The sequence below is a fragment of the Erithacus rubecula genome (genome assembly GCF_903797595.1).
Source record: "Erithacus rubecula genome assembly, chromosome: 25".
In the NCBI taxonomy this organism is placed as follows: domain Eukaryota; kingdom Metazoa; phylum Chordata; class Aves; order Passeriformes; family Muscicapidae; genus Erithacus; species Erithacus rubecula.
In genome coordinates this window covers 3384424-3402317 of record NC_136677.1, presented here as the reverse complement: position 1 = coordinate 3402317, position 17894 = coordinate 3384424, and the positions used below count along the sequence as shown (strand labels likewise).

General features: G+C 46.9%; 1 protein-coding gene across 8 annotated transcripts in view; it reads right to left on the bottom strand.

Moving 5' to 3' along the window:
- The window catches only part of GRAMD1B (GRAM domain containing 1B), an 88879-nt gene that overhangs the window by 8434 nt on the left and 62551 nt on the right, over positions 1-17894 (bottom strand). For 6 of the 8 annotated variants that reach the window (XM_079326574.1, XM_079326579.1, XM_079326581.1 and 3 more), the window contains 10 exons: positions 15697-15717; positions 8349-8433; positions 7560-7663; positions 7328-7423; positions 6976-7056; positions 4751-4866; positions 3487-3643; positions 1795-1984; positions 1129-1272; positions 470-588 (listed from right to left, as the gene is read on the bottom strand). In XM_079326574.1, coding sequence (XP_079182700.1) covers positions 470-588; positions 1129-1272; positions 1795-1984; positions 3487-3643; positions 4751-4866; positions 6976-7056; positions 7328-7423; positions 7560-7663; positions 8349-8433; positions 15697-15717 — 1113 coding nt within the window. Of the gene's footprint in view, positions 1-469; positions 589-1128; positions 1273-1794; positions 1985-3486; positions 3644-4750; positions 4867-6975; positions 7057-7327; positions 7424-7559; positions 7664-8348; positions 8434-9850; positions 10005-15696; positions 15718-17894 lie in introns of those variants that run through there. The other 2 variants (XM_079326578.1, XM_079326575.1) reach the window with 2 other exon arrangements.

The following is a 17894-nucleotide window of genomic DNA, read 5'->3' as shown; positions in this document are numbered from 1 at the left end:
GAAAGAGGCTTTTCCTCCCTCTCCAGCTACAGGTCCTGCTATATCCAGCCAGCCTGGCTCCTCACAGTGCAGATTTTCCCTCTTTCAACTTTTTAAACAGATCCTCTCACTGTCCTCACCACAATAAAAAACCCACAACACCCTGGAGAGCTGTGAGAAGGACTGGTCAGGCAGTGTCTGACTCCTTGAGTAATAACTGCTGGGCTGAGCACAGGTCAAAAAAACCAGTTTGGGTGAGAATAACAATTATTAAGATGTGCTGCCTTGTTCACAAACTCAGCTGCTTTTGCTGGGAAGTTTGTGGTGCTTTCATTGCAGTGTAAGATTAACTCTTCATGGCTGCAGAGATACTGGGCAGCAAGTTAAATCAAGGAAATGTGAAGAGGAAAATGGGCAGACAATGAAAACGTGCTCAGGACAAGAAAATAACTCTCAGAGAAGTTTCTAGCCCTGCTCCACTGTCCCTTACCTGAGTCTCAGTGACTGTGGCAGTTTTGGGGGCCAGAGGGTTGGTGAGGGTGATGGTGTACAGGATCACTCTGGTCTGATTGCCATTTTCCTCCTTCTTCCAGGGGTGAAAGATAATATCTGAGAGGACAAAACAACATTCCAGTCAAATAACTGGGGGAGGATCTCTGGTCAGTCCCCTGGGGAAAGGTATAACCATATAACCAAGCTGGGGATGGGATTTCCTTCCCCCTGGGGAGCCTGACTGCTGTGTGAAACAAAGGGCTCCTGTGCTAAATGTGAATATTTTCCCCTCTTTCAGTTCAGGAAAAGGGAAGAGGCTGGGGATTTAGCTCCTTCAGCAAACCCACAGCTACAGGGAAAGGAGGACTGTGACATGCCAAGGGATTCTCTGCAGTTCTGTCTGTGCCAGTGGGGCTGGAAAAGCTTTCCCCTCACACTGCTAACTTTGAACAGAGAATCAGGCCTTAGGTGATGATTAAAAAAAAGACAAAAATCTGATTTTTCCATTAAAAATCTATTAGAAGATGAAACCAGATGAGCACATGCCACGCTGTCCCAATTCCCACTCAGAATGTCACCCAAGCAGAACAAATGGTGCCTGCAAGGCAGAGGCCTGGCCCAGCAGCCCTGGGGCAGCCCAGCAGCAGCAGAGCTCACCAGAGAAGCGGCGCTGCTCCATGAAATCCCTCTGGAACTGGGAGTCAGTGAAGAGCAGGTCGTAGAGCTTGTCCACGCTGAAGTTGAACACCTCGTTCACGTACTGCCGCCCGCTCAGGTCCTCGTAGAAGGCTTGGACCTCCCCTGGGGGAGAGAGACCTTCAGAGCCAGCCAGGACCCCCCCAGCATGATGGAAAATGGGTTTCCACAGCTGCAGGACCTCCAGGTGCTACCCAGGATATCCACCAGGGTATTCCAGAAGGAACCTCTAAAGGAGGGACTGCAGCCCTTTTTCTGCGCTGATCCCAGGGCAAGAGTTGGGACATCAGAATGGGTAATTAATTACACAGCTCATTTTAGGGACATTCCATTTTAATATTCTAATTCCAATTTTAATGTTCTTTAATATTCCAATGTTCTTTATTATTCTAATGTTCTTTATTATTCTAATGTTCTTTATTATTCCAATTCTTAATATTCTCTTCTAATTTTTAGGCACGCCCTACAATTGCAACACATTCACTTTCTGCAGCCCATCATGAGAATTTTTTGTATCTTCAGGGTCCAGACAAGGATTTTAGTAGTCACCACTCCATTTCCTCACAGGAAAGGATGGGTTATGAGTGGAAATATCTCTGTTGGAATGGTCTTTCCCCATGTAAATACCTTCATCATGGGTGTCTGAGGAGTCACTGAGCTCAGTGGGAATGTCCTCGTTGTCATTGAAGTCCAGGGAGGGCGAGCTCACAGGGCCAATGATGTCAATTTTCTCTCCCATGATGTTGGCAATGCCAAGATCTTTCTCCACTGGACTCTCAGCCACTGCCTCCTCCTCTTCTGGGAGCACTCCATCGAACTGCAGCAAGGACAGGCCACAACAAGGGCAAGATCAGCACCTGGAAATGGGCTGCATTTCAAAACACCCCCCATCTGGGAGCCAATTCCTGAATATTGGCCTTGACATATCCAGAAATTAAATAGAGAGAGAAGGACAATTGCCATACAGTGTTTGTAAAACCTCCTCTCAAAAAATCAGTGTTCAAGCTTTGGATACCATCAGGGTTTTTGTGTTCAGACAAGAACAATATTGTCCAATTCTGGTTTTGCTCCTGAATAAGCTAAAAGAACCTGAGGTGGTATCTAAACAAGGTCTGCTCTGCCATAGTACCAAGAAGGTACACACGGTTTTTCAGGGAATTACTAAAGGCAAGGAAGAAATTATGACCCTTTTATGTCCAAGACTTTTCATCTAGAAGTACAGAAAGGAAAATGCTACTGCTGTTGAGCGTCCCAGTGACAAAATCACTGACCAAGGACTGAAATCAGCAGCAGTGGAAGAGGAGCTGGAGGATGAACAAACCTCACGTGATCCAATTTCCCTGGATGTGTTGGGTTGATGAGGCCAGAAATGTGTATTCTGTCCCCATCTGTTGCAGCCAGGTGGGGCAGTGACCCTGATCTCCTGGCACATATTATCTGCTAATGGGCCATCTTTAAACCAGCTGGGACAATCATCTTTATCTTTCCCATGACCCACCCTTCATCCAGGAGGTATCACCTGTTAATGGGCCATTGTTTAAAACTGAGTGTGGCAGCGATTCTTATCTCTGTGGGAGATATCTCCTGTTAATGGGCCATTATTTAAAACTGGGTGTGGCAGTGATCTTTATCTCCTGGCACACATTATCTGCTAATGGGCCATCTTTAAACCAGCTGGGGCAATCATCTTTATCTTTCCCACAATCCATCCTCCCTCCAGGAGATATCTCCTGTTAATGGCCAGTGAGTCCCAGTGCATGACTGATAAAATTCCATCATCCCACTGGGAGATGCTCCAGCCAGGGGAGGAGCCAAACCTTTCCTACCCAGATAAAAACTGAGATTTTGGACACCAAGGCACCTTCTTTCCACTGGATTCCAGAGGAAAACCAGACCTTTCCACATCATCTCTGGACCTTCAGAGGAAACTGCACCTTCTGCAGGAGCACTGCTCCAGCTGAACCACATCTGCCACTGCAGGAGGATGCAGCCACCATGGAATGGGACTGCTGCCACCACCCTGAGTGACTGACGGGTGTCAGCTTGGATTCTGACTCTGGCAGTGTTTGGGATTGTTCTTTGTAATACTGCATTTCTATTTTAATTTTCCTAGTAAAGAACTGTTACTCCTAATTCCCATATCTTTGTCTGAGAGTCCCTCAATTTCAAAATTATAATAATAATTTGGAGGAAGGGGGTTTCCATTCTCCATTTCAAAGAGAAGCTTCTGCCTTTATTGGCAGACACTTGTCCTTCAAACCAAGACACTGCATTTCAAGGAAAACAAAACTCCTGCTGCCAGGGGAGGGGAAAACTCACCGAGGCTGGGGCTTCACTGCTGCCTGTGGAGGTCAGGGTGCTGGCAGTGACAGATTTCTTTGGCAGCTGAGGGCTGGCTTCTGGCTTGGCCTCCATGCTGCTCTTGGAGGAGCTGTCGTTGACTTCATTCTCCTCCACGGGGATTTCTTCGCAGTAGCTGGGACGCCACAGAGAACAGAGGTTTTTATGGTTACCCCTCTCACAAGAGCTACAGCTGCACACACAGAGAATGTTTCTGTGAAGTTTCCAGGCTGTCCAGAAGCAGGAATGGCTCAGTGCAGGGGAGAGCAAGCCCCAAATTTTCGGGTGTTTATACAGGGACTGGCAAGCATCAGCATTTTCTGGCCATGCAGCCCTGCCTGGCCTTGTGACTGGGAAGCTTTGGCATTTCTAGAATTGCTCAGCTGGCTCAGCAGGCATTTCAGAGGAAATGTTACACTTCCAGCTTTTTAGGCACCACACACTCAGCAGCAACCACTTGGCCAGAGCCCAGAATATGTCAGGACTGTCACTGTGGGTCAGACGTGGCACACACACACTGGAACAGAATAAAAACTGTGCCCCGTTTATTCTGTGTGTTCTCCAGTTTATATACTCTTAAGTTATTGACTACAATAACTTATTATATTCATTGGTGCAAAGCAATTAGCATTAATATACTTGGCAAAATTTTGCAAAAACTTAATAAGGCATGTATATGTTGTATTTTAAAGCTATAAGGGCATTGAAAAGGATAATGCAACATAGTTCCTGTGTAATGGAGAAACAAGAGAGAAAGAGCTTTATTTAAAGAAACACTGCATATATGTAAAGAGTAATTCATGCAAAACAAAATAGAAAAGACTCATTGGTCAAAGAAGGCAACATCTCCTCAAAAACATAGTTCTGCAAAACATCCCACCTTGCACACACCCTGCAGGTGTTTAATTATTGTTATCATTTCTTGACCTTGTCAAGACCTGAGAAAAGCAAGGCCTCAAGGCTCCTTCTTCCCTGGTTCCCAATTGTATCCAACAGCATGTACACACCTTTACTTCTGTAAATTAACTACAAAAATCCTTCCTGTACCTTTAAAAATTGATTTCTATGCTAACAGCCTTTTCTTCCTGGCTATGGATACCCTGGGAATTCATCAATTGCTGTTTCTCTTGCTGACTCAGTTTGGTTTACAGCTGTTGAGCCCCTCCATAGTGGCCAAGCAGTTTTTTGGGGCATGCAGCACACCCTGCTCTCCTGGCAGGAGAGCTCAGCCCTCCCCACTCACCCCATGGTGTTGAAATCATCATCAGGAGGCACATAGTCTTCATCATCACTGGTGAGCCCCAGCTCGTTCCCATAACACTGGTGGACAAAGTGCCAGAGCTCCTTTGGACACAGAGGCTGAGACAGGGGAGACAGAAATTCACTTATTTGCAGCCAAGAATGTCAAAATGCACTCAAAGTTTGGAATTAATATTGTCAGGACCTTCCTTGTTTTGAAAGGAGGAGTTAGAGATTCTGAGAATTTAAGTGTGGGCTCAGCTCTGTGAAATTCCATTTTATGGAGTCTATTATTATTTATATATATATAAAGAATAATTTTTCTTCTATAATTATATTACATTAATTATATTTTATACATTACTATATTATCGTATTATATACATTTTTATATATTATTTATATAAACTTTATGTATTTTTATATTATTGTATATAAATTTATATTATGTAATATGTAATATATTATATATATTTATATAATTATATTATATTCAGTAATTATATTTTATATGAAATAATTTATTTTATATATGCATATATGTTTATATTAATATATAATAGTCTATAACATAGAACTCTATATATAATATAGAATTCTATGTATAATACAGAATATGTATATATGTATGCATATGTACATACATATATATGTATGAATATGTATGTCTAATATAGAACTTTATATATAACGTTTTCTATTTTATATATAATATATAATATTTTATATGTGGTAATATATAATGATGTCCCAGCTACAGGGACAATGATCTAAAACAGCAATGAAAAAAAAATATTTCCTGCTGCAGTTTGGAATCAACAGGAGTTTGTGTCACCAGACACCCCTGTGGAAAGTCAAAAATGTAACAAATTGTCCAGACCATTGAAAAAAAAAACAGATTTTAGGGATGCAGGTCAGTGATTATCACATGACTGTGACATGAGGCTCTGAAAAATGGGGCAGGAAAACTTGTGATTTCAAGATGTGGCACAGGAATAAAAGGGGATTTTTACCCATAAGAAACTTATGACCAAGGACAAAGATTTCTTAGTAATGAGGGGAAACAAATCCAGTGAACTTTTTTTTGAGTTGCTGGCTTGAATTTCTTCCCATAGAAAAGATAAGGGATGAGGGATGGAATGGGATAAGGCAGGAATTTTTTAATCTAGCTCCTCACAGCAGCAACCAAAACCATGAGAAAAAAAAATCCTCTAATGAGGAAATTTCATCCAGAAAAATCCAACTGTTCCACCTCCTTCCCACTCACATCCATGTCTTATCAGGAAAATTGGACTCAGCTCTTTCTCCCCTTTTCCTGCCAGCCACAGATCCCACATTTTTGCTCTGGAAGTGCTTCCTGTGTTTATCACTCTGTCTCAGTTCCCATTTGCCTCGACCTTGAGCCCAAGTTCCCTGAATTTCCTTGGCTGCTCAGGTTACATGGCCCAGCACAGGCAAGGTGATCTCCTCTGCTCCTAAATCCCACCCTGAATTTTGGGACAGGCTATTCCTGGTGCCTCACTCCCCCAGCATGGTCTGAATTCCAGCCAGGACACCCTGAGGTGCTGGAACATCAGCTTAGCTTTGTTAGTTTATTCCTGGGAGGCCAGAAATACCCTCCCCACAGTGGAACAGATCAAATACAGGATTTATAGGCACAGCAGGAGCAGATTTATTTTAAAATCCAACCCACTCAGTCTCACCCAGTGCACTCACAACAGCTCCCAGTTGCATTTGGGATGCCTTAAACATTCATTTTTTCTCCTGTCTGGAGCTCCACACTTCTGGAGCACAGATTTCTGAGAGCTTTGCCTGCACAGTGAGTTATTCCTGCTGCTTTTTGAGCTGCTTCCTTGAGGGCTGCTCCACTGTGAAATTACAAACTTCCAAAAAAAAAACTTTCCTCCTGAAACCCTGATTCCTCAGCAGAGGCAGAGTGGCACCTGCTGTGTGTGATTTACCCCAGAAATGGGGTGATTGATCCTAGAAATGAGTGATTTATCCCAGAAATTGGGTGATTAACCCCAGAAAAAAAATTCCCTGCAGAAAGAGGGGATTGCATCTGCAGTCATGAGCCTGCTCTGCCTAAACACTTGTGTTTAATGTCCCTACTGCCTAAACTCTTGTGTTTGTTGTCCCTGGGAGTTTTTTTCAGTCAGGAGTGATGCTCCTGCCCATGCCCATCACCACCACCCCTCCATCCCAGCCCAGCTCTGAGGTTTCTCTCACCTTGTCAAGCAGAGCATTCTGCCACAGTCTGAACATCATCATGTACGTCCTGTCCCGAGCCCCAAAGGAGGTAAAAAAGTGCTGGGTGAGGAGAGAGGGAGAGAAAAATCAGCTCAGAAAAAGCCAAAAAAAATAGGGGAAGAACAAAACAAGCTTGTTTTGGGGTCACTTCCCAGGGAGTGAGCACTGAAACAGCTCTGTTAGAGATGTGCTGCCATAAATTAATTTATTTTACCTGCCTCTCTGATCTCTCTAAGCTGAGCCTCAGCACAGCCCCCAGTCTTTTTCCCAGTTTGGAAACCCCCTCCCACACACTCCCAGAGCCCTGGCAGGCACTCAGGGTGGGATTTACCTTTTCAGTGTCAGTGCAAACTTGGATGGCATTGGGAATGAGCCGTGCTGTCTTCTCCTTGGTCATGGAGCAGATGTCCTTCAAGCGAACTGTCAGCTGCAGCAGGCAGGGGAAAAAAATAAAACCACAAAACCACAAAAAGGGAGAAACTGGTGAGAGAAGCAGCAGGAAGAGCCCTCCCAAAGGAAAAGTCAGCCCAGTTTGAGGTGCAGGAGCAGTGGGAGAGCCTCACCAGGGTCTCCCAGCGGAAGATGTTGCTGTAGAAGCAGATCCAGTTCTCGGAGAGGTAGAGGCGGCCCTGCAGCAGGATGTCTCTCTGGAGAGCACATGAGTAATCTGTGGGAGCACAGCACGTGGTCAGAGAGGGGCAGAGAAGTCACAGGATGTGACTGATGCCTTTATATTTTAGCCTTTATGGTGTTTTTTAGCCTTTATATTTTTCAAATCCTGTGCTGCGTTAGTGCAGGACTCTAAACTCCATATCAAGTGTCAGCTGCTGTCTTCACATTTTGATCAGACAAAACAATTTCCCTGGGCTGTAACTCAGGGATACCCTACAGCCTCAGAGCCTGAAAATGTCAACAAAAGAGAATTGGGAGGAGAGAAAACTGGGGGTAAATGACTTTATTACCTGAAGCTGTAATTGGAGGATTAACCCCTGATATGCAAATAGACCAGACTTATAAAAGTGTGAAAAATTTGTATACATTAAAAGGGGGTTTGTAGTAGGTGTGGTTTTGGGAATTCTGGACTTCTCAAATACCTCAGCCATTGAGATAGAGAGAGGGAAATATGGCAGGGAAATTGGGATAAACAGCAGGCTGCATCCTTTAAAAATCTGAGATACCCCAGGAGAAACACCCCATGGGCTCTCCCTTTAATTAAATAAAGTTACAGCACTGCTGTGTCTCCTTACTGCACACAAACCTGTGCTGTTTGTGGATTGATTTTCCTGCCAAGGATGAAAATCTGGATGGGTTTGTGCTGATCTCCCCAGAGCACAGCTGGGACTTGGCCTTACCCACAATGAGGCGCTCGGTGTCTGGGAGCTGCTTGAAGAGTTTCCTGAAATCCTCATTTCTCTGTTTGTACGTGGGACTCAACACCTGCAAACAAAACAGGGGCTGGTGAAGAGAGGGGCAGCCAGGGGGAGAGGGAAAAACTGCCAGAAAACCACCTTGGGTGCAAGAGGAGAAGGGGGCACAGCTTGAGGCCAGGATCCCATCACAGCCCAGCCATGGGAGGGTTTGGGGTTTAGGGCAGGGGGTGAGAGGAAGAGGAGAAGCTGATTTGGAAGAGCAAATCCAGGCTGGAAAGGCTGGAGCCCTCCCTGCAGAGGAATTCTCTCTGCCTGCCATCAAACCCTGGCTGAGGTACAGCATGTGCTCGGCTTGCATCAGCACCTGCCAACCTCCAGAATGGCACAGCTGCCCCAGAAAGTGGGGATTTAGCTCAGAAAATGGGGATTTAGAACAGAAAGTGGGGATTCAGAGCAGGAAATGGGGATTCAGAGCAGGAAATGGGGATTCAGAACAGAAAATGGGGATTTAGCACAGAAAATGGGGATTTACCCCAGAAAATGGGGGATTCAGCACAGAAAACAGGTGAAAATGAGGGATTTACCCCAGAAAATGGGAACTCTGCACAGAAAATGGGGATTTATCCCAGAAAATGTGAATTCTGCACAGAAAATGGGGATTCAGAACAGGAAATGGGGATTCTGCACAGAAAATGGGGATTCAGAACCAAAAATGGGGATTCTGCACAGAAAATGGGATTTCTACACAGGCTCCTCTCTGGGGTTTTTGTTCACACCCCCCACACCCTGTGCCAGCTGCTCCCCACAGCCACAACACTGAAGGCTTCACAACAGAGGCAGGTGCACATTCACATCTCCCAGAGAACCTGCAATGCTCTTTCTCCCACAAATGTGCAGAAGAAGCACCTGGGGCACAACCATTTCCCTCTTTATCCAACAATCCTCCTCCAGAAGCACTGATCTCCTAGCAAGGGCCCCAAAAATCTGAGATTAGAGAAGGCAGTTTCTGCTTAAGGATGGTGGTGAAGTCACAGGGGTGGGAGGAATACAGATTTTATCCAGAATCAGCCTCACAGTGCTGCCAAATCACAGCAGATTTGATGTTGGCTGTCAAATCACAGACAAACCCTCACCCCAAAAGCTCTCCCTGCTCCTCACAGTGACTCAGTGGACTGGAAACAGAATATTCCAACACTGGCTCCAGCCCTGTGGGCCCAGAGAAAAGGATCTCACTCTGAGTAAAACCTGACAGAAAGATGAATTTTACTCACCAAATCCCAGCCTGAACATCTGGAAAAGATCTTGGTCTGAGATGGGCTCCAGCAAGAGCCCAAGGCCAAGATTTCTAGGAACAAGCAGAGGATGGGGATGGAGTGGGGAGCAGGGATTGTGATCCCTGCAGGCTGAGCTCTGCAGGAGCTGAACCCTGTCCTAGCAGAGGCTCTGCAGCCCCAGGTGCACAGAGCTCAGTCAGGGACACTCACAGCTGGGATTCCATCAGATCCAGGGCTGCCATTTCCTGCAGACAAGTCCACAATCCCCTCCAGCTCCCGGCGCAGCCACGGCAGCTCTTGGTGCAGGAACAGATCCCAGAGGGAGCCACACTCCAGCAGGGAATCCATCTCCTTCCAGCACTGGCAAAAACTCTGCTCCCCCTGCTCCTTGTTTGTGTCCAAAGTGGAGAGAGCTGCAGCAGCTGGGCAGGGTTTAGGTGCCTTGCCCTGCTCTCCTGCCCACATCCAGCCAGCCTGGGGCAGCCCCTGGGGCTCTGAGCCAGGATTTGCCCTGCAGAGGAGCTTTCCCAGAGAGGCTCATGGGGGTGGCTGTGTCTCAGTGGGCATCCCCTGCAGGAGCCTGGCAGGGTGTGCAGTGCCCCAGCAGCTCCGACTCACGCAGCTGCCAGGACCCGACAGCAGGCAAAGAGCTCCAGCTCAGCTTCTCCCCTCTTTGCAACAGCAGAGCAGCAATTCTGAGAGCTCAAACAGCTCCTGGGCTCTCCTGCAGTCCCTCTCTGCTCTCCAAGTCTCTGTGTGTGTGTTTCTCATGGAAGGGGAACATCCCAAAATGACTCGCACATGCCTGGAGTGGCTGGAGCTGGGGAATGCCCTGCAGTAACCCAGCCCTGCACTAACCCAGCCCTGCTCTAACCCAGCCCTGCCTCCCAGCAGATGTTTCCTGTAATGGAAAGTTGCTGGACAGAGTGTGCTGGGGGAGGCAGGAGTGAGGAGACACTGGGATGTGGGGCCCCTGCAACCCTCAGTGCAGAATTTGCTCTGCCAAACACAGGTGGGCTCCTACTGATCTGCCCCAACTCCCTGGGACAGCAAATATTCCTATTCATATTCTAATATTATTTCTACTATTCTAATAATTAGTATTCTAATATTTAGGAGCACCTGAAAGACACAATTGGTGTCTTTTCACTGCTCAGGTCAGTTAAAGGAAGAAGAAAAATGTTCAGGTGTGTGATGGATAAAAATAAAGGATGTGGTTGGAGGAACCACAGGTAGAAATCTGAGGGGCTGCACCACTCCTGGGTGCAACTCTGAGCCCACTCTTCTCTCCCCTAAAAATAGGATTCATTCCTTAGTCAGGCCACTTTGGAAATGAAGGGAATGAACTCCCTGCAGGTCCAGGAGACTGCTGGGGCTGCTGGAATTCCCTGTGTCCCTCTCCCTGAGTCCCAGCCTCCCCATCTCCCTGCTCAGCTGTAGAAGTGCCCAGGTACAAGCTCATACCAGGGCACCAGATCTGCTCAGCTGTGAGCAAACACTGAAATAAACTCCTTGTTCTTGCTGAAATGGGCACACAGATCTCAAAAAAAGCACCAAGGAACCATCCCAGCTCCTGCAGAGACACTGCTCCAGGCCAGGGGTGCAGTTTGCTCCCTGCCAAGCTCTGTCTGCTCAGCTGCATCCCAAAATCATTGCTGCTGCTGGGAGCACAGAGCTCTCTCCATCCAGTGCACCCCAAGATGAAGGATTAAAAAAAAAAAAAAGACATTCTGTAGCCTGTGAAGGACAAAGAATTGGCATTACAGCCACTTTCCTGAATGACCCTCTTGGCTGGAAACTTCAAAAGAGATTGATAAAAATAAAAAACCACCTCCAGCCACCTGCCTGTGCAGAGATGAGTGCCAGCAGGGATGGGAAGGGCTGACCTGGAGCTGGAGGCAGCAAACATTAACTCCACAGCAAACAGAGAGACAGGACAGGATGGCACTGGCCAGGTGAGGGACATGGGGACACCAGGGTCACTCCCCGTGGTGGCATCTGCCTGTCACACACAAACAAACCCCCCTTGGGAAACCTCAGGCAAATACTGCTGGGGGATGGGACAGGACACAAAACCTGAGGAATGTTGAGTCCTGGGCAGCACAGGAAACAGGGAGCAGAGATGGCAGGAGGCACAGAGGGGGAAGGAAAACCTCACCCAATTTCACAGCTGATGGAATTCTGGGATTTGCTTCTGGAAATTTATTCTGGAATAAATAGAACAGATTCCCTGCTGGTGTGGGAGAGTTTAGACCTCACTGATATGAAAAACCAGCAAAGGAAGAGGCCACCTGTCCCACAGGACCTCCTCTAAACCCATTCTGGTCACTCTGATTTTCCATCTTTTTCCCCCCTTTAAAAGTGAATGAAAAGCAGAGGAAGATGCTTCAAAGTAATCACTGACCATCTGAGCTGGAAAATGGATCTGAGTTCATCATCACATGAGTTTGCACCAAAAGTTCACTGCTAATTTAGTGTCTACAACCCAGCAACTCAGCCAGGCTGGTAATGCACATGTTGAAAATCAAGGAAAACCTGGCAGGATGAAAAGTACCTGAAAGGCAGGGAGTTAACACTGATCCAGAAATAATTTGATGAAATGGTTACTGGGAGTTAAAAGGTGATTGTGGTGATTTACAGAGAAAAGGGCTCTTCAACACCTTGCTCACCCATCAGGCCTGGATTTTTGCATTAAACTCTGTTTCCCTGATTGCTGCTGCTGAGGGAGGCTCAGCCTGGAAAGCTGTTCCTGATCTTCTCCCTAAAATGAGGCACAATTCCCCTTTGCCTTTACAGGGAACATTTTACTCTTCCCAGTAGCTGAGCTTCCCCTCCACTGTGGTACCCACAAAAAAAAACAGCACTCTGAGACCAGCCAGGGCTGATTTCTTATCAGCCTTGTGATGTCTGCTCATTCTTGAGAAGCTCAAGAGCTGCTCAGAGTTCCCTTTGCAGCACCACAATCCAGATCCTCATCCAGCTCCTCCTGCAGCACCTTTCCCTGCATTTCCCCAAAGGAAAACTCTGGGCTCTCCCCTTTCCCTGCCTCCCCAGTGGCACTTTGGGTTTGTTTTTGGGTCTCTGAGCTCCTGCCAGGCTGAGGGCTGCCCTGTGTGCACAGATTTGTTTGCAGAGCTGCAGGAGCAGGGCTCCTGTCCCACTCCCTGCAATCCTCAGGGCAGACTTTGCTCTCCCAAACACAAGTGGGCTCCTATTGATCTGCCCAGACTGACTGGGACAGAAAGTATTTCTAATATTTAGGAACACTTGAAAGAGACAATTGGTGTCTTTTTCCTGCTCAGGTCATTTACAGGAAGAAGAAAAATATTCAGGCATGTGATAGATAAAAATAAAGGAATACAGACCTTGGGAAGTGGATTAAATCCTCACCCCTTCCCTGGTGTCAGCTGTGTTTTCTCTAACTTTTCAAGATCATCTTATTCATTCTCATTTCCAGAGAATCCTCTGGCTTCTCCTGATGCCTGGTGCTGAATTTAAGAGGCAAGCCTTGCTAGAGAGCAGCAGAAATTGCAGGATATTGAGACACACACCCTGATTTAGGAACAGGGAAGTGGAAGGATTCACATCCCAAGTGAGACAGAATTAGGCAGGAAAATCATGGCAGATTTGATGGTGACACAGAAATGAGAGCTCTCCATGCTCCCCCTTGCCCAAAACCCAGAGAAAAAGAGAGAGGAGAGAGATTTTATCCCTGGCAGTAAAACATCTCCATTTGTCTCTCATTTTAATGACATCTGCTGGGTGACAAATCCTTCTCTGTGCAGTTCCTGACACCCACAGACAGAGCAGCTCCTCCTTGGTGTCCTCAGGGCAATAAAACACAAATTTCCCCCTCCCTGAGCACCTCAGGGGTACAGAGCAAGGCACATCTCTGTTCCAGCAAACTAAACTACAAAGGAAGTTCAGTTTTAAGGTATTTTAAAATAATTAATTAACAATAGTTCACCATACAGGCACACAGACCAAAGCAAACACAACTGATGCTTAAACCACAAGTGACCAACAGATTTTTTTCTCTTAAAAACCACAATATTTCCAAACCAAAGTCTCCAATTCCTCACTAAAAGCACGAGAAGCACCTCAGGGACTTTTCCTTTCCATTGACCTTCTGCTCTTCCACCAGGAGGACAAGAACACAAAGCAAACCCCAAAAGTTTGAATGCATTTATTCCCAAACTGGGGTTCTCTTCTCAGTCTCACAGTGCTCCTGCATCAGTTTGAATTTGTCCTCTGCAAAGCCAAGCAGAGAAAGCACAACCAGAGACAGGGGCAGATGTGCCAAACCAATCCATGATCCCACTTCACCCCTTTCCTCCCACTTCTCCACAGCACAGGGAATGGCAATCCCAAAAAAAGCACTGGTGGGATCAAAAGGAGAACACACAAGGCAGGAGAAGTTGGTGGCACCTTAAGGAAAAAAAAAAAAAAAAAAACAAACAACAAACAACAGAGAAAAGGAATCCAGGAGAGGGGAAAGGAAAAGTTGTTCCAACTGGCAAAGAGGAATGCAGTGCTCCAGAGACAAAAAGTCCAGTTAAAAGCAGCAGGAAAGTGAAGAAAGCTGGTGATGCCCTGCAGAACTTTGAGGCAGGGATTATCTTTTGGGTTGGGTTTGCCTGGCACCCAGGGCTGCTGAGCTGGCACACAGAATGTGAGGGAGTTTGCTCTGGGCACAGTGGGGTTTGTGTAAAATGAGAGTGGGGGGAAAAAGAGCAAAGGAAATTGTGAGGTTTCATGAAGGGACAGATTGCACAGATTCAATTCTAGAGATGCTCTCAGAGGGGAGAGGAATGGAGGAATCAGAATGGTCCAAATGGCAGGAAAATCCTGCCTGGAAGGAGCTGGCAAAGAAGGGAAACTCAATCAGGGGGATGCATTAGCAAATTTTTAATGGGAATGACACTGCCAAATAGGACTGACACTTCTGGAGTCTGTGCCTCATCCATATTCTCACACTGCTGCTTTTATCTGGCCAGAGTGTCTCTGCTAACTAGAAAATGGGTTGGTTTTGTTTTGTTTACAAAGGAAAATAATGGGGTGGGGTGGGGAGAACCACAAAAAAATGCAGCCAGTGCTTACTCTCCGGATATACTGTCTCTCATGCTGAAAATATATGGAGGAAAAACAAGAGAACAGAAAGATAAGAGAGAGAGGACATGAAAACACAAGAGACCCACAGAAGCAGAGCACAGCAGAGCATCATGCAGCAGGGAATGAATGGAGCTCAGCAGCTACAGGCAGAAGCAGTGAGAGCCAAAAAAGTCACCTCTAGCCTGGTGACAGAGCCAGGGCTTGGCAGCAGCCAGGTCAGGCTGGGACATCTGCTCACAGTCCTTCTCTGCCACACTTTGGCCCACCTTGGTTTGTATTTTCTTCTTTGCCTGTCCCAAATCTCTTCCTGCTTGTGCTACATCCTCTGCTGCTCACAGCCAGCAGGTTCCTACCCCTGCCTCTGCCCTCTGCCACAGCTGACCTTGCTGTTTCTGCCACAACCACACATGCTGCTGCCCCACTCTGGTTTTGCAGGAGGGCAGGAGTGGTGCCTGGCTGGGGGTGGCTGCTGAATTTGCCTTTGGCTCCTTCAGAGTCTGCAGGTGGGGCCCTGACTGTGCACAGGTGACACAGCTTTGTGCCTGGGGCAGGGGGACAAAAAGAACACCAAGGCAGAAGCAAAGGGTGGTTGGTGTTTCTCTGGGGTTGCAGAAAATAATTCTTCTATTGCCCCCACACCTCCCTGAGAGATGCAAAGGGTTTGCAGGGTGGCAGCTCTGTTTGTCACCAGTGTCACCACATCCCTGTGAGAAACCAGGGGTGCAGGACGTGGGGAGCATCACCCCAGTGACCCAAAGAACAAAGCTTCTGCTCTCTGTCCCTGGCATCCCTCTGCTCAGGATGTCAGCCCTCCTTTGCCAGTGCTGAGCCATTTCCACCTCCTGGAAATGGTCAGAGTGCCCCAGTGCCACTGCAAAGCCCCTTTGCACCTTCCCCCACCCAGCCCACAGCCACCCAGGGACAAGAGAAACAGGAGTACTTACATTATACCAACTCTGGCTTTTCTGTAAGGACAAAATAAAAGAGAAGCATTAGTTAGCACAGAGATCTTAGGATCAAAAAGAAAGAGGGGCAGAGAAAGCAGGTCCAATCTGGTTTGGATCATTAGTGAAGTGAAAGTGGGATTAAACAGAAGATTTCAATGATTTCACAGTGTGGTCTAACACAGTTATCCCCAGTTACAGGGGCAAGGGACCAATCCAGCAGCAGGAGCCTGGAACAGGACACAGTTCAGACCAAGGTGTGCATGTCCACATGCACAGACACACAGACATGCTGCCACCTTGTCTGCAGACCAGCAGGGCCAGCCAGCAACAGAGGAGCTCATCACCATCATCATCATCATCACCATCATCATCATCATCATCACCATCACTGCCAGCCACCTCTTTAGGGGCTTCATTCTTCCAGCTCACATTGCCCTGAACAGCCCTTAAAGCACTGCTAAGGGCAGGGACACAGCTTTGCTCACAAAAGGCAAATGTTCCAAGGGTATTTTGAATTTTAAAAGGGAGGCACACACACACACAGAGCCAGGAAAAGTGTAGAAAGTCACTAGAGAAGCTAAGCAAGGAAAAAAAAAAAAGGCTGGGATTTTTTTTTTTTCAGCATTTCAGTGCACAGTGCTTTGCATCATCTGCACATGTGATTGGTTTTTGGTTGTTTTTTTTTTGTCCTTATCATGGCATTTCAGATGGTTGGAGAGGACAGGCCACACATCACACTGGAGCACACAAAAGAGCTGTCTCAGCTTGGAAAGTCACACTTGGCAATTTTCAGCTGGGGGTGAGATTCCTCTGCACAGGGAGAGGAAGAAATGAGCTTGCCACTGCACCAGGCTGGCTCTCACACACAGGACACTGGGAAGAGCTGCCAGGACACACAGGAATCCCCATTTTTGGGGAGATTTAGGGCAGGGAAGCCTGGGGGCACTGGAGCTCCAGCTGTGCTGTCCCCCTCTCCCAAACCCATCCACTGGTGGGAGCTGAGGATAACACACAAGGACAGCAGCAATATTGCACTGCCTTTCCTCCTTTGAAACCATCTTGCTTCTGACCTTGGAGAATTTTCCAGGCTTTGCAGCCAGCTTGGAATGGGAAGGGAAACATTCTGTGCTGTAGGAGTTTCACTGGGAATTCCCTGGGATATTCACAGGGCCACAGAAGCTGCCTGCCCACCAAGGACACACAGGCTGTTCTGCCACAGGAAAGGAGGAGAAATGTCCATGAGGCCAGATTGGACCAGAGATTTCTGTGAGGACACAGGGGCTGCTCTGTTCCCACCCCTGGATCTTCCTGCTCTGAGCTCCCTGAGTGCCACTAAAGCCACAAAACCTCCCTGGATCCCACCCCTGGGTCAGGATCCACTGCAGAACTCCCAGCCCCTAATGAAAAGCCCCACAGTAACACAGCACACAGGCTAAAACACAGACATTTATTAAAAAGAGGAACACCCCTTTTTCCCCCCAAAATCCTGGGGAAAGGAGATGAGCTGAGGGACTGAACAGAGCATGGCTCATTCTCACACTCATTCCCCCAACCAGAGGAATTTCCTCTTCCTTCCCACTCTTTTCCATACTTGGCCATACCTGATCCATTCATAAAGGATCTGGTTGAAGTCATCCCTCTCTGCAAGTAGGACGTGGAAAAAAGCCTTATGCAACCCAGTCTACACTAAAAAAAGCAGCAGGGTAATTAATCTGAACTGTGCACACAGCACCTTGTCCTCAGGAGCACAGGGCCTGAGATGGAGTGATTTTCCTGCAGATTTGTTTTGCCATCTGTCTGCCTTAATGAGCAAAAAGCTAACTCAGAAATTCCTGGGCAAAAAAAAAAAAAAAAAAAAACAAACCTCATAATCAAACTGGAATTGGCACAGGCACAAGAGAGGCACTGCTGTCACTGTGCTGCTCAGTCAGGGTGCCCATGCTGTGGTGTCAGCACAGCCCAACAGGATTTCAGTCCCCTCTGCTGCATTCATTGCAGGAATTCTATTTTTTTTTCCCTCCTCACAATCAAATTTCCCGGAATCAAGGGTCCTTTATAAAGGAGCTCTGCAGGTTCTTCCTTAAGCTCCCCATACAAAAAAAAAAATTATGCTGATATCTATAATTACACTGATACCTGTAATTTTACCAACATCCTTAATTATATCAACACCCAAGCCTCATCTTTTCCACCAA